The sequence below is a fragment of the Mixophyes fleayi genome, chromosome 7 (assembly GCF_038048845.1).
Source record: "Mixophyes fleayi isolate aMixFle1 chromosome 7, aMixFle1.hap1, whole genome shotgun sequence".
NCBI classification, from domain to species: domain Eukaryota; kingdom Metazoa; phylum Chordata; class Amphibia; order Anura; family Limnodynastidae; genus Mixophyes; species Mixophyes fleayi.
In genome coordinates, this window is record NC_134408.1 from 104,091,994 (window position 1) to 104,114,237 (window position 22,244).

Consider the following 22,244-nt stretch of genomic DNA (forward strand, 5'->3'; position numbering starts at 1 on the left):
ACTCTCTTGTTAAGGTTTTTGATTGAGATTCTAGCCAAATGATCAAGGTCCAACCCTCATTTGGCAACACAGTTCGCAGTTCACAGCGAGGGCCTTCATCTAGGACTGGACCATTGTAACCACGGATGCAAGCCACCAAACATAAGCATGTCAATAGAACCACCAGGGAGACTGCCTCTAGAGAATAATTTGCTAAGTTAGGGCCCATTTTCTACCAAGACATGGCTCAGCTGGATTTTCCAGCATGGCAGTTGAGTCCATGATACTTTGAGCTAGGGGGCTATCATAGTAGCCATTCAGAGCATGATCATGGCCAGGTAACCAGCTTCCTCTAAGAATTGTGGAAAAACTACATAGGTGGGTGTGAATGGTAAGGAGTGCACACCAGCTTCTTTTTTAACTTAGCACTCTTGTCCTCCTTACACGATAGTCTGGACAGTGGCCTGGGAGTAGCCTCTCTTACAACCCAAGTGTCAGCCTGTGTCTGAGCGTTCCCTCTCTTAAGGGCAACTTACGAATGTCCACGAGGCTAAGCAGTTTTTCTCAGATAGGATAAATGGGAAAAGAGGATTATTTTACTTACTGTAAAAACCATTTGAAAGAACATTATTGAAAAACAAGTAATTGTCCCCCAAATGGATTCAGAGAAATTGATTTTATGGCAAGTACAAATATCCACTTATTTTCATTGCTTTGTATTTCAGTTCTTTCTACTAATGTTGTATTTTTAAGATTTTATGATACTATGTAGCACCATATAAATAAACTTAGAATCTACATCATGGGGAATGCATTTTATTTAAGTGCCCATCAGATTTATTACGTGTAATAATGTTGATTTGTAAGGCACTACGGTGTTCTGCAACACAGTGGAGAAAACCGAGCATATACATAAAACACACATACAAGGTAGGTAAAGTAATTGCAAATCTTCCTCCACCTGAACCAGGTCGGATTTATCCCAAGCTGGTAGGTGTCAGACAACATGAGGCGCATAATCGATCTTGTACACACCCAGAACCCTGTCCACTTGTTGGCTCTTGATGCCGAAAAAGCTTGCAATCGTATTTCTTGGCCATATGTTGCCGACACGCTATCTTCCATGGGTTTTTCTGGAAAATATTTATCAGTAACTGCCCATAATCCCACTATGACAGTTACGGCAAGTGGCGTTAATATACATTTGCACGAGACCAAGGTGTCCTATCTCACCTTTAATATTTGGGTTGGTCATAGATAATCTTGCCATAAAAATTAATGCGAACCCTGACATCTGCAAATTCGACTCTGGACACCCGAACACAGAATCTTCCTTTTTGTAGATGATGTTCTCTACTCGCATTCAAACTCCTAATCATCCATTCTATATCTCTGGAAATACTTAGATTCCTGTGCTTCATTCTTAGGCTAAATGGTCAACCCAGAAAAAAATTAGATACGTTTTTCTATATTCAGCAAGACCAATAATCTACTCTAAAACAAAACTATTCTTTAAGTGGCAAACCCACAAGAAGAATCCCAAGAAATATCTTGGGATATGCATAACAAAACTCTATCACCAGCATTATCAAGCTAACTCTACCGTGCCTTATTTTCTAAAATCACAACAGGCATCCAGTCTAGAAGTTGTCTCCTGAACTTCTGAATTGGAGGAGTGAACTCTATTAATATGAATTTGCTACAAGGCTCCTCCTATGGCAGACAGTTTTGGTCCCACTCAGCGTCTTCAAGTTCTCCCCAATATTAAACTGCTTTTTATCCGGGCGAGAAAATGATCACCGATTTAAACAGTTTGCTATAGAGGGGTGTGTGGTCTGGGTTTGCTGCAGTTTAAAAATTATTATTTGACAATGCAGCCCATTGAGTGCAGTGGAACACGCTCTTCTTTAGTCAAGTGTGGACAAATTTAAAAGCAGAGACCACCCAGTGATCTTGTCCTCCCTTATCAGTCTGTGACTGTGCTTCCTGTACTTATCCCTAGCTCCCTTCCCTTTGCCATTTATTCCTGTGTGAGAAACACCTGTTTTCTTTCAGGATGCAGGACTCATCCTTTTAGCCCATGGCTGGCATATGGAGTGAGATCTTGTAAACAACATATAGAGTGAGGCTAGGTACACACTGACAAATTTTTCGACCGACGTGTTAACTACAATACTTTACCTTCCACCGAAGGTCTGATCGCTCGGACGATTAATGCGTACATACTAGTCACTTTTTAGACGATTAACGAAAGACCAACCGTCCGGGCAGCGACTTTTCACAGCCATATTGTTGTTGGCAAGGATTAGAATTTTGTACACACTGAAACGTCTTATGAGATCCATGTAACGATATTCCCAAGAAATTTAAATAAAGGGCAGAACATGTTCAATAGTTATCATCACAAACCCCATTCGTTAGCACATGTATATTGTACGTTCGTCCGTAACCTCACATAATCAAATTTTTAAGACAAATGTAAGACATTTTGCATTTTTATTAATGTGTATTGAGTGTACAATAAAGTGACACATAGCTATAATTAAGGAGGCAGACATGAGCAATACACACATAAATAAAACGTAATTTTTTCAACACTGCACTGACAAAGGTTTCTAATTAAAATGGCAGACGTATTCTGTACGCATTAATGCAATAGACACCTGCTATTGCTTTACCGCTAGAAGCACCTAATTACCAAATGAGTGACGTGCGGACACCACACCATGTGGGACTGGTACAGGCATCTGAAATTAACACACACATGCCCCCAAAGGAGTGGCAGCTCGAGGAACTATCAGCAGTTGCTCGTGGATCCATTGGAAACTTATACACCCTACATGATCGTTGGGTAGATTGGTCGGAAAAATATTAAACAGTACGACCAACTAAATGAGCTGACAGTCGACACTTTGGAACGACTTTCGACCATCGTGTCACTATACACACTAACCCGACTTCCGGTTGTATGTCGGGCTGATTTGCCCGTTTATTGGACGAAAATGCTTCAATGTGTACACAGCCTGAATGTGCGCCCAACGAAGATTCTTACAGTTTAGACATTCCTGTAAAACCCTATTCTCTGTTGCAGGCCTTTAATTAATAATAAGGTGCTTTGTCTGCCCCGTGCCTCTTCAAAAGGCCTCATCTCCTGTATTAATTTAGAACTAGTCGCTTTAAGTGTGTTGGCAAAAGACCACCCTGAGCTATGCTTAATTTTACTGGTCTTTTCTTTTTGGAAGTAAATCACAAAATATAACCTTCATCTGAAATGAATTTCTCACCCTATTTATGACAATTTTTCTACTATGAATGTCTGTTTTTCTCTGATCTTCAGGAAAGGGAATTTTTGAAAAACTATGTTCAAAGGATTGTTGATGTACGACCTACACTGGTTCTGGTTGAAAAGACGGTGTCCAGGATAGCACAGGATATGCTGCTAGAACATGGAATTACCTTGGTTATTAATGTTAAACCGGTATGTAAGCTAATTTTCAAAGAGATGCGTTAATTCAGGAATTATTGCAGAACAGTGCCGTTCATAAACTGCAAACTTAGATTTTGTTAAAATTTAATTTACCATGTAAATATAAGTATTAATATATGTATAGTTGGTAGAAGAAACCTATTTCCCTGTATGTTTACTAAACTGTCATGAGCCTAGCTTTTGATCAATAATCTGCAGCTGATTTAGAGCTTTGAAAATTGCACTAAAAAAATGATGTGATAATGTTAGCACTGCCTAAAACAGGAGAGATTGATTGTCTACTGTAACCAACAAAATAGCTAGTTTTAGGATTAATGAAGGGAATGTCTACAATCATTTTATTATTTTTTTTCGAAATAACACATTACAGATACTTACCCAGCATGGCTTGAAATGGTGCACTTTTTTTTATCAATACACCAAGCTTCCTTCCTTCGGCATATGGTAGTGGAAGTATTAGATCTTGGGGAAAATGTGCTTCCTGTACTATGCTTTGCACAGCACATTCAAGAAATCATGCACATGAAGTAGAATGCAAATAGAATTAAAAGTCAGCATACTAGCAACACATATCTTGAACTTATATTGCTGTGTTGGTGATAAAGTAAAGTTTACATATTTGTCCCCCCCCCCATCCTTAACTAACAGATATAATCTTCCTAACAACTCGAGGATAAGAGCTTTGTAATGTTCTAGTGAGATTCAAGATAGAGTGCCTCCCATCATACCTTTAGCCTGTGTCAAGTAACCTGTTCAGTATTTATTATAAATAGGCTACTTGACAGGCTGATGTATTTTTAAAAACTGATTAGCCATGAGTGGACTGAGCTAGAACAGTCTGTAGTGAATCAGAACATTAGTATATTAACTGCAGCATGGTATCTTGGTTCAGCCAACTCATACATTTGCTCTAAAATGTCCGCTTTCTTTAAACTGTAGTAAGGACAAATATACTGGACAGATTTATTTATTTGTAAACTCCCGTTATCCAAAAGTGGAATTATAATAATGGCATAATAAAGGCTTAGACCATGGTTGTTTGTTAATATTTGTGCAATAACTTTGTCTACAGTCCCAAAATGTGTTTTCTTGCTTTGTGAAAACTCACCAGAATTCATACTTTTGCTTTGTACATAAAATACAATGTTGACAAAATGTTGACTTAACAATTGGTGAGCTTAATTAATTTTGAGTAGCTTACAATTACATTGGACTTGGTTCTGTTTTAAGTGAACTTGTCATTCTCCTAAAACTGCATTGTTGTCTTGAAAACCTAAAATTGTCCTTGTTTAATTGGCTCTGTTTTTCTAAAATAAGCTTTATCTTTAATGATGTTTTCATGCCAGAGATATCATCACCCTTCTTTCATTTATTAATTACCAAACTTCCTGCTGTATCAGCCTTTCTCCCTTGCGTATCTTGTCACTGACAGTTGAAAGAGAGGACCATAGGCAATAATACAGAATCAAGTGTATCAAAAAATGTAAGAATGTCTGTAGCAAATGACTAGTGTGACATACAGGTTTTGTTTCCTTTTTATTTCTCCAGCAAGTTTTAGACCGAGTGAGTCGAGTGACACAAGGGGACTTGGTAATGTCCATGGATCAGCTGTTGACGAAACCTCGCCTTGGCACATGTAACAAATTTTATATGCAAGTGTTTCCATTGCCTAACAGTAAGTTCTTGTGTCTGCAAAATTGTTCTTTCCACAATTTTCTGCAGCATTCTTTTAGAAAATTCAAAAGGATTTGTACTGTTCGATAAAGAATTCCATTTCTAATTCAAGGCATCATAAAACATGAAAAAGCCTGGATATGAGGGCAAGTGGGACACTTTAAGCAGTATCTAACATCTCTCAACTCTATATTATTTTTTTATTTATTTGTAATGGTTATTTTTTTAAAAAATTAGAGCATAATAGGTTTGTCACCCTTTTGATTGTCAATAAGTGGGTGTTAATAAATACCCCCCTTCCCTCACTAAATCTTTCATTGAAATATGTGAGCATGCAGAGTTTTTTTCTTTTCTTCCAACTTAATATACTGCAATTCATTATCACATATTTGTTTCTAGGTGATGATTAATAGGGAAAATGTCTTTTATTACATTTTTGTAGCCACCAACTTTGGTACTTTGTTCTTACTTTTCTCACTTCAAGAATCCATACAGAAATTTTTTTTTTTTTTAAACTCTTTATTTAAAGAGGAAACAACAGAAAAAGATACAATCAACACCAATGACATGAAAATATTAACATTCAAAATGTCTCCTCTATGTTTTATATTTTTATATGGAGGGGGAGGGGGAGAGAGAAAGAAAGAATGGGGGGTAGGAGGGCACAGATTATGTTAACAATATAGCTAATAAATAAATAAGCAAACAAACTCGGAACATTGCTAGAGAAAGCTAAACCACACACTTATATAGACTACCAAAAAGAAAACTGGTATACAAACATTTCTCACCAGCAGCGCACCATATCCAGCCCGGGGGATCCGGAGGCAGCCCAAGAGCTACATTCCGTCTGCAGGAGGGGGAGCCGTATTGGATAGGCAGCTACGGCTTTCTAATAAATACCACGGGGCCCACACTCTGTCGAAATTATGTGATTTATCATGAAGGTAGCACGTTATACTCTCCATGCTTGCGACATGTCTTATGTAAGACCGTAGCTCCTGCATAGAGGGAGCCCTAGGGTCTTTCCAGTGCTTTGCTATTAAGGATTTAGCAGCTGCCAAGATATGGGATATAAGCTTATTTGAAGACCCGCTCTCATCAGGTATAGGGCGAGACAGAAGGAATGACCAGGGGTCCAAACTTATCTGTTGTTCTGACACAGAGTTTGAGTGTGAGAACCATGTTCCAGAAAGGAACTATGCGAGAGCAGGTCCACCATATGTGTAACATCGTACCTCTCTGGCCACATTCCCGCCAGCAGCTCGGAGTGGTCGTAGGAAACATTCGAGATAGCCTATCAGGAGTATAGTACCACCTATAGTACACTTTATAGGCTGTTTCCTTAATTAGTGTAGAGATCGAGCTCTTGGCAATCCCCTCCCTGACCTCCTCCCAGCATAAGTCGTCTGGAGGAGGACCCAGGTCCCTCTCCCATTCCCGCTCATGTCGGCCTGGAGCATCGAAAGTGTAGTGTATGAGCCAGTTGTATATCTGGGAGATCATCCCTTTAGTGAGAGGTGAATGTAGACACATATATTCAAAGGAGGTCGGGGCCCGGAGAGCCTCCCGGGGGGGCAAAGACATAGCGAAGTGTCGGACCTGGAAGTACTCAAAAAAAGCGGACGAAACGGTTCAAAACTATGGTGAAGTTCCGACATAGAAGCCCAAGTTTGATTGACCACCAGGTCCGAGACCACTCGTATTCCCGCCTTTATCCAATGTTTAAATTGCTGCGTGGAATTGCCTGGAGGACATTACAGAACTTTTAAATCCTTGCAGCTACATGAAGCAAAGTAATATGGTCATTTAATAAAAATGACCATAAGGAGGTCCTGAATTCAGCAAAGAAAGATTTCTCTACTAGCAGTATAGGTGATTATCGCAGTTTGAAATTTACTAGCAGTGTTCTTTAAATTTGGACCAGCATGTGACACTTCAGATAATTATGATGTCTTAATCCTGGGTTATTAAGTCCGATAAATGGGGGTGAGGTCCAAATGAAGAGCAAAGAAAAGTATTGTAATGTTAAAAAAATAAATAAAATTCCCACATATTTGTAATTTTTTTTTAACTGCACTTGATGTCCATATTTGTGTGTGTTTATCTATCTCGTATATTATCCTAATCGGCCACAACATTAAAACCACTGACAAGGGAAGTAAATAACATTGATTATTTCATTACAATGGCATTTGTTAAAGGAGGAGTATATTAGGCAGCAAGCGAAGTGTCTGTTTTACAGTTAATGTGTTGGAGGCAGGAAAAGCGGGCAAGTGTAAGGCTCTGAATGACCTTGACAAAATTTTGATGGCTAGACGACTCGGTCAGAGCATCTCCAAAACAGCATATCTTGCGGGGTGTTTCCTGTATGCACTGGTTAGTACCTACCAAAAGTGGTCCAAGGAAGGGCAACCAGCGACTGAGTCATGGGTGCCCAAGGCTCATTATTGCATGTCGGGAGTAAAGCCTAGCCCTTCTCGTCCAATCCCACAAAAGAGCAGCACAAATTGCTGAAAAGTTAATGCTTCCTATCCTATAAATGGAGTCAGAACATACAGTGCATCGCAGCTTGCTGTGTATGGGGCTGCGTACCGCAGACCAGTAAGAGTGCTCATGCTGACTCCTGTGCACCTCCAAAAGCACTTACAATGGGCACATGAGCGCACAGAACTGAACCATTGAGCAATGGAAGAAGGTGGCCTGGTCTGATGAATCACATTTTATTTCACATCATGTGAACAACTAGGTGTGTGTGCATCATTTACCTGTGGAAAAAATGGCACCAGGTTGCTTTATGAGAAGGCAAGCAGGCAGAGGGAGTGTGATGCTCTGGACAATGTTCTGCTGGTAATCCTTGGGTTCTGGCTTTCATGTGGATGTGACTTTGACACGTACCTCCTATGTAAATATTGTTGTACACCACTTCATTTCAGTGCTATTCACTGATGGCAGTGGCCTCTTTCAGCTGGGTAATGTGCCCTGCCACACTGCAAAAATTGTTCATGAATGGTTTGAGGAATATGAGAATGAGTTTAAGGTGTCGACTTGGCCTTTAAATTTCCCAATTCGATCAAGCATCTGTGGGATGTGCTGGAAAAACAAGCTTGAGTCATGAAGGGCCCACCTCGCAACTTACAAGTCTTAAAGAATCTGCTGCTAATGTCTTGGTGCCAGATACCACAGGACACCTTTGAGGTCTTGTGGAGTCCATGCTTCAATGGGTCAGGGCTTTTTTTGATGGCACAAGAGCAACCTACACAATATTAGACATGTTTTAATGTTGTGAATGATTGGTGTGTATATATATTTACACACACAGTGCAGCAAAGACAGTAAAAGAATATTCTAGCTATTTTAATGCAGGAGTAGAACTTTTTGCAGTGACCACTAATATGTGAGGGACTGCCAGTTTGAAAAACACTACTTTCTGTTTGGGAAGTCATTTAATTTCCCCAGCATTTATGTGATGTTGATGTCTCTTGGAAATATGTCTTGTTTTGTCCTTCTTGTTGTGATCTTCTAATATATTAGAAGAAAATAGAAATATGTGGAGAGAGCCTATGCTCACATATATTTTTCTTAAAAATATTTTAAGTTGTATCAATGATTTTCTACAAATGTCAGTATCTGTGCAAACAAATAGTGAAGTCTTAACATGGCAATTTAGATATAAGTATAATTTATCGGGTCATTTTCTCTTGAGTGAGCATCTAATCTCTTAAACTCATATTGAAAACTTGCCATTATCATTTGTGTGGATATTTCCTGTTAAAATAAATGCAATCGTCCTAGCCACTATATTTCCTTATTGAAGTTCATTTCCGCATCCATTTTTAGATTGGTTTGTGTTCTCCAATCTTAAATCTTGCATTTTTTACAAAAAATGAATATTTCTTATATATCACACATACTCACTTATATCTCATATCCTTTTACTGTTATTTATAATTTGAAACTATAGTCATTAGATTTGTTTTAAAGCTTTGTGTTTTGTTGGAGTAACATATACATCATACAAACTTCAATAAGATGGCACCATATATGTAAGAAGGATAATGATGTGATAATTAGTTGTTATGATGTATGTAACAAGAAAAATGAATTCTCTTCCTAAAGAAAATAGTTGCAAGTGTTGTTGCTGACTGGTAATATATTTTTTACACACTGGATGTATTTAATTTGTCCATGGTTTTTATTTTTACATAGATGAATCCAAAACACTGATGTTCTTTGAAGGATGCCCACAACATCTGGGTTGCACAATTAAGCTACGTGGAGCATCTGAATATGAGTTGGCACGTGTGAAAGACATAATCATTTTTATGGTTTATGCAGCTTATCATTCCCAGTTGGAGATTTCCTTTCTTATGGATGAATTTGCTATGCCTCCAACACTACCTAAAAGCTGCTCTTTCCGATCCCTCATTGAAGGCCATGAGGAAGATGGCAGCCAGAAAGATCTTTTTAATGGTGAGGAATGTGGTGTTATCAACTGGGAATCTGACCGTTCCTCAGAAAAATTACATGCGACTTCTGAGTCGCAGTCCTCTGAGGATGTAGACTTCACAGAACCACGATCCTACCTTGAGGAAGTAGGAGAGCTGGATAGTAAGAGTTTTGAAACGACTTCCTTCACAAAACAGGACCCACCCAGAGTGTTATCAGCTTCAATTTTATCTTCTGTCTCGATTGAACCTGAGCTGTTTACACAAATGTGTCACATACCTGGTATTTCAAAAGATGATGACGGCTTGCAACAACTTGAGCAAGAAGAGCCCAAAAATCAACTTCGGCTCTTCAGAGATCCTTTACAAGATGATACTGGATTGTACATAACTGAGGAGGTCACTTCAACAGATGACCGTCTCAAAGTACTCTCTGTAGCTTTTAAACAGGAGCTGAAAGATGTTATTTTGTGCATTTCTCCCATTATTTCTTACAAGGAACCCTTTTTGTTAACAGACAAGGGCACGAGGTGCCCCAGCAGAGAGTATTTTCCAGAGCAGGTGTACATGTCCCCATTACTTAACAAGGATGTGAAAGAGACTGAGAGCCGGAGGAAAAAGCAGCTCTTGCGTGAGCTTTCTAGTTTACAGGGGATGAATGGAAATGTCCAGGGAAGATCTATTGAGGTGCTGCCATCTCACGAACTATTAAGCACCAAAATTGCAGAGCAGTTGGGAGAAAGTCAGAACCTAGCTAGAATTCTAGCAGATTATCGAGCTAGAGGAGGCAGAATAAGACAGAAAGATGGAGGGGACCCATTTGTGCAAACCAAGGAGATGCCAAATGGGCTTCTGAGTAAAAATGAAACAAAGTATGACTTGGAGGAAGACAAAGGATTAAATGAAAATGAAATGTCTTGGAAGGCTAAAGTAAGTTTACTTTGAGTACAGGACTGAGCTTTTTGTCAATTGATTTCCTATATATCTATATCTACCTATATATATAATATATATATATATATATATATATATATATATATATATATATATATATATATATATATATATATAATATCTCTATCTGTACATCTTGTAATAGATAACATTCTTTCAAAATTATTGTTAAAGGAGAACTCCATCCAATACTTTGGACACAATGAGTCTTCCGATTCCTCTAGCATTTCCACACTGCTTTCTTCTATGCTGCTAAGGGCTGGTTTGTGTAAAACAGGCAGTGATGGCGTTGATGCTTATGCACTGTGAACTTTCAGTTTGCATTAACACCACTTTTTGACTGAAACAGGCAAGAAAGAGCAGCAGTGGATTGTTGGATGCATCGGGACACACCATACTCTTCTCAAAAGTAATTTTAAGTTTTGGGTGGAGTTCTTTATTTTGTTATATGTTTTAAAAGTGAATAACTGTTCTCTGTAGAAGGAATTCCAGCCAACTGTTTTAAGTAAATTTGCTAGCAATGCAGTCGCCTGTACAACTGTCCTGCATGTTTTCCAGCCATGACTTGTTTCTTAAAACAGCAGCTATAGTTGTCTTCCTCATTTTTCAGGCTGGAACATATTCTTGGTTCATAAAATGCACATGTTTAGTGTAATGTTTCCATGATTTTCAAATCAGTTAGTAAAAATATGAGAAGGCCCTGCTTAAGGTGGCAATTACATAATAATTAATTTTTTCTTTATATAAATTAAATTGTAAAAAACACAATGATTTTAAATGGCTTCTGTAACAACAGTGTTTCTAGCTTCACAATGGACATTTAAATCACTCCATACTAAAATGTAAACCCATACAACCAGAAAATATACTTAACATGGTGTTCTGGTGTTCATTAAATACATTTGATTTTAGTATATGCATGCTTTATTCCCAGATTGACTGCCTTAGTACTTTAAACCACCAAAGGTTGTGTGTCCTGTTCAGCAGTTCCAGTGCTCAATCTTGCAATGCTCCTAGTTCCTGTGTTAGTCCATGGTAAGTTCTAAGTAATAATCTTATTTTGCTATAATGTTTTGTTTTTTTGTTTTTAATTCTCCTGATATCATGGGTTTTGCTAGTGGGATAGATGATATTCTTTAGTAACTCATGTGATGTGTAATTACAATGCAAACTAAAATAGTCAGAACTGTGTGAGTAGTGTCAGCCTTAAGATTGTGCATTTAAAATATACAAAGTTAAGCTTTTAAAGAATACTGCTCGACAAAAGCGAGCACAGGACCTCTACACTCAGAGTTTACAAAACTTTAATCATACTCTTAACAATGTATTACTTCAAACAAGGATATAGCAAAAATTATCTGACCAGTTAGCACTTCACAATGGACAGTTACATTGTGCCAAGTCACCAGTTTCCTAATCCTTACTTTTACGCTTTTGATGTTTAAAGCAGCAATACCTTGAAAAATATCATTGTTGCAAGCTATAAGAAGAATCTCTGTACTTACCATTTTTTCTTGGTTTGTTTCTTCTGATTTATAATTCTCCAGTGTTATGTGACTACCATGGCTATCACAGTCACATGGCACATGATGTAGTGTGCAGAGAAGCTTTGGAAAATTGCTCTGAGATCGGTCTGTTCTGTGTACTGTAAAGTCCTTCCACAATTTTTCTTCTGAGGAGGAAGCGAAAAGGGTAGAGGTTTCTGACCCTGAAGTTTCCTGTATCATGATGAGAATTCCTACAAGAAGCAGAGAGTGGATGATTTAGTGTGCGCTGTTAGGCAGACACTAGAGATTAAGGACAGTGAGGAAATAGAGATTCTGGACAGCTCGCTGTTCAAGAGGAAAAATAAACACTGTTTATCTTCCCTAATCCACTTGAAGTCACCCTTAAAACCATTATACAAAAAAATTCAACCAAAATTCTTAAAGTTTTCCTTTAAAGAAGATTCTTAAATTAGTCCACATTAAATGATGTGAACTATTTAAGAATTTTCATTTACAGAGAACCTTTTAAGATTTTTCGTTCTAAGAGCAGCATCCATTTCTAATGTAATATTGGAATAACCAGTAACAATTTTTCGCTATATCCTTGTGTCTTTTTGTGTGACTCCAGAGTGGTTTTAATTGGAAGTTTTAATGTATGCCTATGTTTTTAGAGATAAGATTTGCATGATTACATTTGTATATAAGCTGTGCGTTTGAGTTTGTATACATTTATGTTTAACAACGAACTTACACTGCGCTCAAGATCCAAAAAGGATAGCTCTAACCTGATAGAGCTGGGAGATGGCCCAGATTTTAGAGTATTTGATCTTCCTGGCCTTTCAGCAGTGGGTGCTCGTACCAGAGGACAAGATCCTCTACAGGGACTGGTGCTTGAGGGTCTTGAGAGAAATGCAGTATTCATCAAAGGGGTAGAGAGCTGGGAAGCCAAATTCCTCATTAGGCATGTCCTTCATCCCGGAGAATGGTCTCTTTACCTGGTATTCACCAGGTGGTCAGATGGGGTCAACCAAAAGTTGACATGATAGCATCTCTGTTTAACAACAAGATGGAGCTATTTTGCTCCAGGACATGGATCTGTAGTAGTATTTATTAAATACTGTGAGGACACCGTGGTTGGAACCATAGTTCTCTAGATTCCCGTCCCCCTAGGTTCACGGATCTCACAGGTAAGGAGGCAAGAAATAGATAATAATCTCGTTATTTATTGAATGTATACATCCAGTTTCAATGCAACAGTGCTTCCAAAGGAGAAACGTTTTCACCCACCAAATATAACCAAGTGTCAGTAAGTTCACCAGTGTCTGTAAAACCCAAACAAAGCCACCAGTAGGTTACCTCACAGCTCATAGTCCAAACAGGCACAAACTCCCAGAAAAACAGTCTACAGTTAAAAAATGTATTTTGTACTGGTGTTACATACACCAGGATCCTCCAAGATCGAATGAATCCATTAATATGCTCCTTATATTCCTGAATTAACTATTTGGCTGCATACACTTAACAAAGGGTTACAATGTTACATCAGGGAATGACACTTCACGCTTACGTGAAATATTAAGACATTTGATGCATTGTATCTGCAGCAATAATGGAGTCTGTGATACATTTTGATACAATGACATTTATATTGATACATATTAATACATTATCCCATGCTATTTCAGCCAGTATAGTACTGTGGAGACATATTGTACAGAATCTGGAAGTTCTAACCTAGTTACCTTCTAGATTTACCTGTTGACCTAAATAACTAACTTGGGTTGCCAGTTAGCTATATTAGTAATCAGAGCAATGTCTGAGTGACTGTTAACAGCCCAGAACTATGCCACACCTCATAACAATGGACATTTGAGACTATTGGTAATTATCTTGGCTAACACCACTTTCCATTCTGTCATACAATATGGCTTCTGCTGTCTTGCTATTTTCACACGATAAAAAGTCTTTTTATTTCTGATACATATAATATTGCAAGTAATAGCAAGGGCAAAATGTACCTAATAACAAGATATAACAATACACATAATACACCGATGCTCTGGTACTTAAATACTTAAACTGGGCCAAGGATTAAAAAGTACAATAAACGGAGACCCTCTTCGTCACAATTACAATATTTGGTGCTTTGTTAGTAGCGTACTGAGGATTAAGAAACAGCCAATTAGGTATAGAGGGGGAGGAGCTTCAGTTTTGCCAGTAAATTTTAAGTTGCCTAATGCTCCAGTCACTGCACTCAATACCCCAGATTACCAGCGCCCTCTATTGAACTCAGAGGAAACGTAAGTAAGTAAGTACAAAAATCTTGTTTTAAAATATGCTTGTTAAATATGAGATACGCAGCCAAATGTGCACCAATAGATTTGTTTACCACTGATGACCTAGTGAGTGATTTAGTGCATTTCATATCCTAATTAGTATCATACATAGGACATACTGATAGGATATGTATCATACATACAGTTTTGGACAAAAGCGTGCAGTTTTTCCTAATAATGCACAATTTCTTCCCGAAAATTGTTGAAATAAAAAAATATGTATTTTGATATCAATATTTTTTTGATTTGCAGTGGAATGAAACTCAAAATGTAGAGCTTTTTACATAGCTTATTCCACACAGAAATCCTTAGTGGGCTAGACAAAATTATTGGCACATTTTTAGAATAAGTATCTATTCTATAGATGCACTGGGGTGTAATAATTATAAAATATAATAATCCTTATTTATAGGCTCTAAAATAATTGAGAATATTAGGTATTAAAATAATAGTAAGAAAAGTGTATATATTGAAAAAAAAGTGACTCAAATACAATGTAACAAATGTAATATATCTGTTACTGCGTGTTATTAACTATAATTAATAAATCTCAATTATTGATATCTTTCCCCTCTATTCATTCAAATGACCAAACTTGAAAAGTTGTCCATCAATCTGTGAATGTATTTAAATATCATGACCTACAATAATATTAATATAAGGAACAATAGTGGATTAACAATACAATAGCATTTCCATTTGTGTTTGTCTCCTGGCTCTTGCATAGCCTTGTTACTTGTTTTTAAGTTTTATTTTGCTAGTCCTAGCTAATCAGATTATCTGTGAGTTACCATGGGCCAGCATTATTATTTTAGTTAAATTCCTATATATTCACTCATGCGATAGCAAGGTTTCAGTTTTGCCAGTATATGACTGCAATCCGGATCATTTCTAAACTAACTGCATAAAGCTTTCAGGAAATGCTGCCACAAACTGGCCACAGTTATGTTTAGACAATGATGATATTGCAGCAAATGATACAGTTGCTTTTTCTAAGGCTCCAGTGTGTCTTCACAGCATAATACCTTTTAAAGGTAGTTAGAAATAATTTCAAGCAGGTGATTCTCCTTAACTTTGGAACTGAATTTGCTTGTGGTGAATAGCAGGTGCCAGCAATATAAAATCACTAATTAAACCAGCTTGAATAGAGAGAGACTCATTCTCCTGTTTTATATCACTGTGTGTGCTACAATGAACATGAAGAAAGTAAAGCTAGTCAGGGGGAGGTCACGCAAAAGATTGTAACCAAGCATTGACAAGCTCAATGCTACAAATAGTTCTCCAGAAACCTTGATGTTCCTGTTTCAACCATATATAATTTGTTAGAAAGTTTAAGGCCCATTGCACTGTAGCCAACCTCCCTGGACATGGCAGCAGGAGAAAAAGAAGATTGCAGCGTAGGTTTTTATTTAATATTGGATAAAGTGTCTGGATCAACTGCCACACAGACTCAAGCTAACCTTTAGACACAAGGTATGGCTGTTTCAACTTGCACCACCAGTCTCCAACTCAATGAAGGGCCCCATTGTGGAAAAAATAAAAAATCATAAGAAAGCCTGACTGCAGTTTGCTAAAACACACTGGAACAAGCCAATTTCCTTCTGGGACAATGTGCTGTGGACAGATGAGACCAAATTAGAGTTTTGTTTGGAAAATCATGTCATTCCTTTATTTAGAGAAGGCAATTGAGGCTTTGGTAGAAAAAAACACCTTCCTTACAGTCAAACATGGATGAGGTTCAGTGATGTTGAGTTTGCTGTCACTGGTTGCCCTGAACATGTGCATGGCATCATGAAATCTGGATTTTAACAGGATGTATTGGAGCGCAATGTTAAACACAGGGTCAGAGAGCTGGGTTTCCATCTAAGGTCATGGGTCTTCTAGCAGTACAATGACCCTAAAACACTTCCAAAAGCAACCATGAATGGTTCAAGACAAGATGCCAGCTTGTTCTGAAGTAGTAATTATTTTGACCAAAGGACTGCAACCAAATATTAAGTCCTTAAACAAAGGTTTTGTAATAGTAGCAGAAAAACATTTGTGGAGGCCAATCAATTGTTGTTAATTTCAACTTATGTTTAAAGGAAATTGTGATTTGTTTGAAAAAGGTGCAAGGGTGCCAACATTTTAGGTCTCAAATGCTATATGCATAATGGTACGTACGTACGTACGTACGTACGTACGTACGTACGTACGTACGTACGTGCATACATTATCATCATTTATATAGTACCACTAATTCCGAAGCAAGCGCTGTACAGAGTATTTGTCATTCACATCAGTCCCTGCCCCATTGAAGCTTGCAGTCTAAATTCCCTAACTTACACACATACATACAGAGAGAGAGCGAGCACAGGGAAATAGCAATAAACTAAATATTTGTTTCTTATTTTATGTTTTTCTTTTATATAGGATTGTTACAATGGAGTTTTATGGTAAAAATGATCTGACATTGGGTGTATTCCTGGAGAGATACTGTTTTCGGTGAGTTGTCTTTTTTATTTTTTTTATTTAATTAAAATAATTACTGATTTGTGGGATCTTTTTATAGTAGAATAGTATGCATTTTCTGATATGAAGGGGAATTACCACCCATTTAATGATCTAATCCACTGATTATCAGAAAGAGAGGTCTCGAGATCCAGACCTTTCTTGTGATGCAACTACCAAAGTTTGGTTGCTGCCTTCAAATCCAAAAAAGGCAGTAATTACACTTTTTTTTTTTTTTTTTTAATAATTTTAAAATTAAAATTTATCTTGAGATTTAAGGTAGGTATAAATTAATGGCACAGCTGATGGTATTATCGAGCAGTTATCTTTTAATTTCCTTTACATGGTTATCAGAATACTACACTAATTATATGAATATAGTGCTTAATTTGGGTTTTCATAATGTACAAATCGGTGCTAGAAGTGGGGTGGTACTTCTTCGCCCCCTTTCTTCATAGCAAGGGCCGGAGGTAAGCCGAGTAGGCAAAGTTGGGAAGCGCCATGCCAGAGAGACACTCTACTCCATCTGCTTTCTCCACTTATCCACCATTGCTGCATATGGTGGGCGTCGATGACTCACTCCACCTCCCTGCTCCATTCTCACTGACTGTCGGGCGTGACATCACGTCCCGATGCTGCCGGTGAGGAGCGGCGCAGAGATGAGCCAGAACACAGAAGTAAGGGAAAGACAGAATAAAGAAGGTCATAAAATGGTAAGTAGAGAACGGAGGGGGACAGTGTGATAAAGGGGAAACGGTGATGGGTGGGGGGCACAGGTTGATGGTGGAGGGGTAGAAGTGGGAATTCATTAGTGAGGGGGAATAATAGCAGCAACAGGGATAGATAGAGAATCAAGGCGTAAGGGAGGAGCGAGAGAAGCCGCATGTGAGGCACAAGGGAGAGCAGGTAGGGAGGGAAAGAGAGGGATACCTGCAATGAAGATAGGGGCATTTAGGAACAGAGAGAGGAAATAAATAAGACAAAGGTAAAGAGTAACATGGAACATATGAGTGAGGTATTTAATTTTTTTTTCTTATAATGTTATGGCGATATGAGGAAAATGTAAGTACACAAGTGAGAGATGAGGGAGTGGTGGAGAAACACACAGGAAAGGCAATTGGACACAGGAGACGTGGGTTCAAAGTGGAAATTCTATATGAGCACTTCTTAATTTCCACTTAAACAACTGGTACAAATATATTATTACAACTGCCTCCACACTTTTTTATATAGTCACTATTTACTATGTAGATTTTAAAATTCACCACATGGAATGAATATTAGCACTGCACCTTAAGATATGGTCCCAGAGCTTCTTTCTCCTGAAAGAAGGACTGAAAAGCAGCTGTGGGCAACCTGCTCGTTTATGAGGGTGTCGCTACCGCTAAGGGCCACATGTATAGACAATATAGAACAAAATATTTTGCTCATTCAGTCGAGTTGGGGGACACTGCTTAATAATGGGTATAGATGGTGCTGTTTGGGAGTAAGGCACTACTACACACCAAAGCTTACTCTTGCAGCCCCCTCTCTATGCCCCCTCCACACAGTCATTTTCATTTTGATTTTTAAGTTTAACTGCAACTATCCGCTGTATTTGAGAGAGTAGGTTGACACAGCTGAATTTAGATTGAGTATAAGCAGATTGAGATGACAATGGTCAACCATGGCTGCTGTATGTAGGTTTATACTATGCAATATGGACTAGCAGGACCTCTGGTGTTTCCGATCAAGGGTCATGTGGGGGCTACACAAGGTAAGCCCTGCATTAGGGACAAGCATGCTTGGATTAGACCGTTTCTCCTGTAATAATCACTCCTTCTTGGCGGACTTTTGCTGGGGAAAGCCCGCCATAACCTATATGCTGCTCACCTCTTTGGTACCAGTTTGTTTTTTCTGCATGTGGGACATGTTTTTTGTTTAATTAAAGCTGTCCCTGCACTTGGTTATTGAGTACTAACTGTATTTAGAAACTATGTAGGAATTTGACTCATTTGTGCTACATAGATAATTCAAAAAGCAAAAATGTTATCTGTGCTTCCAAAATGTGGGTGTTGCATTACTGCTACTTGGGAAAAATTGGGAAGGGAGATCCAACTCTTAAGTAAAATAAATAAAATAAATCAGTAATAATTTGCATAGTGAAGTACTTAGGTTCTAGTACACATGTATTAAAACCTAATAATACAGTAAAGGAAGGTGTAGCCGTATAGCAGTTTATAATATGCAAATAAGCCAACATACAGTATCGAAACCATTTGGTGATTAGGATACAACCATTCAAAATTGCCTCCTGGGCAGCACATCCATCTGGGAAGCAACCTTATTCTCAGTACATACTTTTACTGAATTCTACAGGTTTATTGTCTTTGTTTCCTAAGATGCAAGTTTTAGTCGAAAAGTTTTGTGTCCTAGTGTTCCCTCTCCTAGGGGCACTTTTGGAATGTCCCCATGGTTAAGCAGTTTCCACCAAATTGGATGGATGAGTAAAAAGGATTTTTGCAATCGCCAGAAAATTTCTCTGAATCCATTTGGCGAATGCTTTGTTCCCATCCCTTTTTGTTCTTCCTTCTGGTTTACATTTGAGTGCTGTTCTTATTTTAGTGTTTATTTTCAGTACCATCTCAAGGGCTTTATTAGTTAAATAACTGAAGACTTACTCCTCCACCTCTATGCCCCTTCCACTGTAAGTTCAGACAAGTTGTAGTGTAGAATAGTGCTTTAGAACAGCACCCGCTATAGCCTATAACTAAGCAGTGTTCCCCAAATGGATTCGGAGAAATGGATTTTATTATGAGTATGAAAATTCCCTTTTTATTAATATTCTCCAGCGAAGTGTAATGACTCGTATTTTGTTAGTCATTTACCAGCATTAAGGCTTTTCACTTGGATGCTTGTGAACAATCAGATGTCATGAGCAGTGCCAAGAATGCCAGCAATAGTAGTTATGGATAGTAAAATGTATAGCTGTAGTATTTATGCTAGTAATATACCTGTAGAAATAACACAAATGCAAATTTATAAGCCACCCATAGAAATAAGGCCCAATAATATGCTAGCAGTAATAAAAATATGCAGCAATTAGATCATTCATAGCAAATGCACAGTAAATCGCCAGCTATACACATAATGTCCTATAACATCAGTAGTGACAGTAATGCCCATTTATCTTTGCTAACAGTTTAGTTGTGACTATTCCTACCTTTCATCTTACTTTGAAAAGCTGGTGTAAAATCTGGTCCCCCAGAAGTAACATTGAATTGTCAGACTTGTTTATAACTTATAAAACTTGTTTATGGTACATTAAGATGGCTGCTGATATGTTATTACAGATAGGTGTCTCCCTTTTTGATAAAATGTAATACTTTAACTTATTACTGAGTTTAAGGGTAATGTGTGGCCCTTTTGAAGGTTATTTTGTACATATTTTGATTGGTTTTCACTGAATTTGTTGTGTTCCTGCAGTCAATCTTATCAGTGTCCCAGTGTGTTTTGTGATACTCCAATGGTACACCACATCAGACGTTTTGTCCATGGAAGTGGATGTGTTCAGATCATACTAAAGGAGCTGGACTCTCCTGTTCCTGGTTATCAACACACCATCCTCACATACTCCTGGTGTAGAATCTGCCAACAGGTACATGTTTCATTTTATTAATCTTATTTATGCTAATGTATAAGCTAATTCAGTTTACCGGCAGGACTAGATTTACATGGTTTTTATACCAGCCCCAACCCCACTAGGCCACATATCCTGTATTACACCTTTTTATACAGTTTATGGAAATTAGATGTGACCTCTAATATCTGTAATAATTTATATTCGGGGGTACGTTATTCCATTTAGAATCCTACTGAACCCTGAGGGTATGACACCAGAATACATTCTTCATACAGGTAATTTGTGTCCAATTTAATAAGTTTTGCAAAGGCAACCATGTCCAGAATGTGGATAGCAGAAGATAATCCTTGTTTCCATAAATAGATGGCTATGGTGCGATATTGTGGGACTTGATAGTTTTGTGCATAGAAATAGAAACTCTATTCAAAAGTACAATTTAACTTTGATAAGATAGAGCAAAGCAGATCACTGATTAAGCCTAAAATACTGGAGCTTGTGGGTTGGAGGGGTAACCAAAACTATCAGTGTTATGTTTACTGGACCTTAAAGTGGAAGCCTGTCCAATACCTATTAAGTCATTTTTGATACACAGCTAAAACATTTTCCAAATGAAACTTTATTACCCCCAATCTATGGACAGAACAAATATGAGGTTTCTTTTACTAATCTTAACAATATAAGGGACCATTAAAGCTCAAAACTGACATTTTAATTTATAAAAAATGAAAGTAAAATAAACTGTTAACCTCATATTCCCCTGTTAAAAAGTAAAGTATTACCACCCCACTCCACTACAGATACCTGAAGCTCCTTCTGCAACATGTGACATCACTGGACCTGCCCCTGTGTATAAATTCACCAATCAACTGTTTGTTTCTGCAAATTGAGTCTGAAATATCAGTCACTGAGACTCATTTATTAACTGCAAAAATATAAAGCCACAGTGCAAATTCTCTTTTGTAACATTACACACCTATGTTTGGACAATTGCATTTGTTTTTAGGAGGGTTTTGGGTTTGCACGCCGTGATGCCTGTGTGTGTGTGCGCAAAAGATTGTCTTGGCTAATAGAAAGAGCTGGGCTAATTGGGGCATTCCTTGCTAAGTGAGGATTAGGCACATGAGTGGGTCTGCTTTTGCACCGAAGTGGAAGAATGAGAATTAATTTAGCAGGATTATTCAATGAGAGTGAGAGGGAGTGGGCTCATTTACAGGGGCTTTCCAGGAGTACACAGCCTTTCTCTCCCTCCTCCCTATACTTTATAATAGGACACATTTTGCCTCTTCCAGTCGCACATAAGAAGCAAAATGCATTTCTACAAAAGTGACGTGTAATATAAACAGTTCTATGGAACCTCACAAGGCCTTAAGTAATAAACACACAAACAAAAATTCTTAGCACCTTATGTTCAGTACTCTTTAAATGCTGCTATTCTACCCAAATGTCAAATTTTGTTTTGGGTGTAATTACTACAGATAAAATATTAAATGCTGCTTACATGGTCTACACCAGGGGTGTCCAACCTTTTAGCTTCCCTGGGCCACATTGGAAGACGACGAGTTGGTTTGGGCCGCACATAAGATATACTAACAATAACGATAGCTGATCATCCAAAAAACCATAGAAAACATAGTTAACATATATATATATATATATATATATATATATATATATATATATATATATATATATATATATATATATATATGAGAAAAAAAGTGATATATATATATATATATATATATATATATAATATATAAAACACTT

At 37.7% G+C, this 22,244-nt stretch overlaps 1 protein-coding gene across 3 annotated transcripts in view; it reads left to right on the forward strand.

The window, feature by feature from the left end:
- PIKFYVE (phosphoinositide kinase, FYVE-type zinc finger containing) overlaps positions 1-22,244 on the forward strand; it is a 153,398-nt gene that overhangs the window by 54,495 nt on the left and 76,659 nt on the right. For all 3 annotated transcript variants that reach the window (XM_075180242.1, XM_075180243.1, XM_075180245.1), the window contains 6 exons: positions 3,317-3,457; positions 5,015-5,141; positions 9,350-10,518; positions 11,477-11,577; positions 16,778-16,849; positions 20,321-20,492. In XM_075180242.1, coding sequence (XP_075036343.1) covers positions 3,317-3,457; positions 5,015-5,141; positions 9,350-10,518; positions 11,477-11,577; positions 16,778-16,849; positions 20,321-20,492 — 1,782 coding nt within the window. The remainder of the gene's footprint in view (positions 1-3,316; positions 3,458-5,014; positions 5,142-9,349; positions 10,519-11,476; positions 11,578-16,777; positions 16,850-20,320; positions 20,493-22,244) is intronic.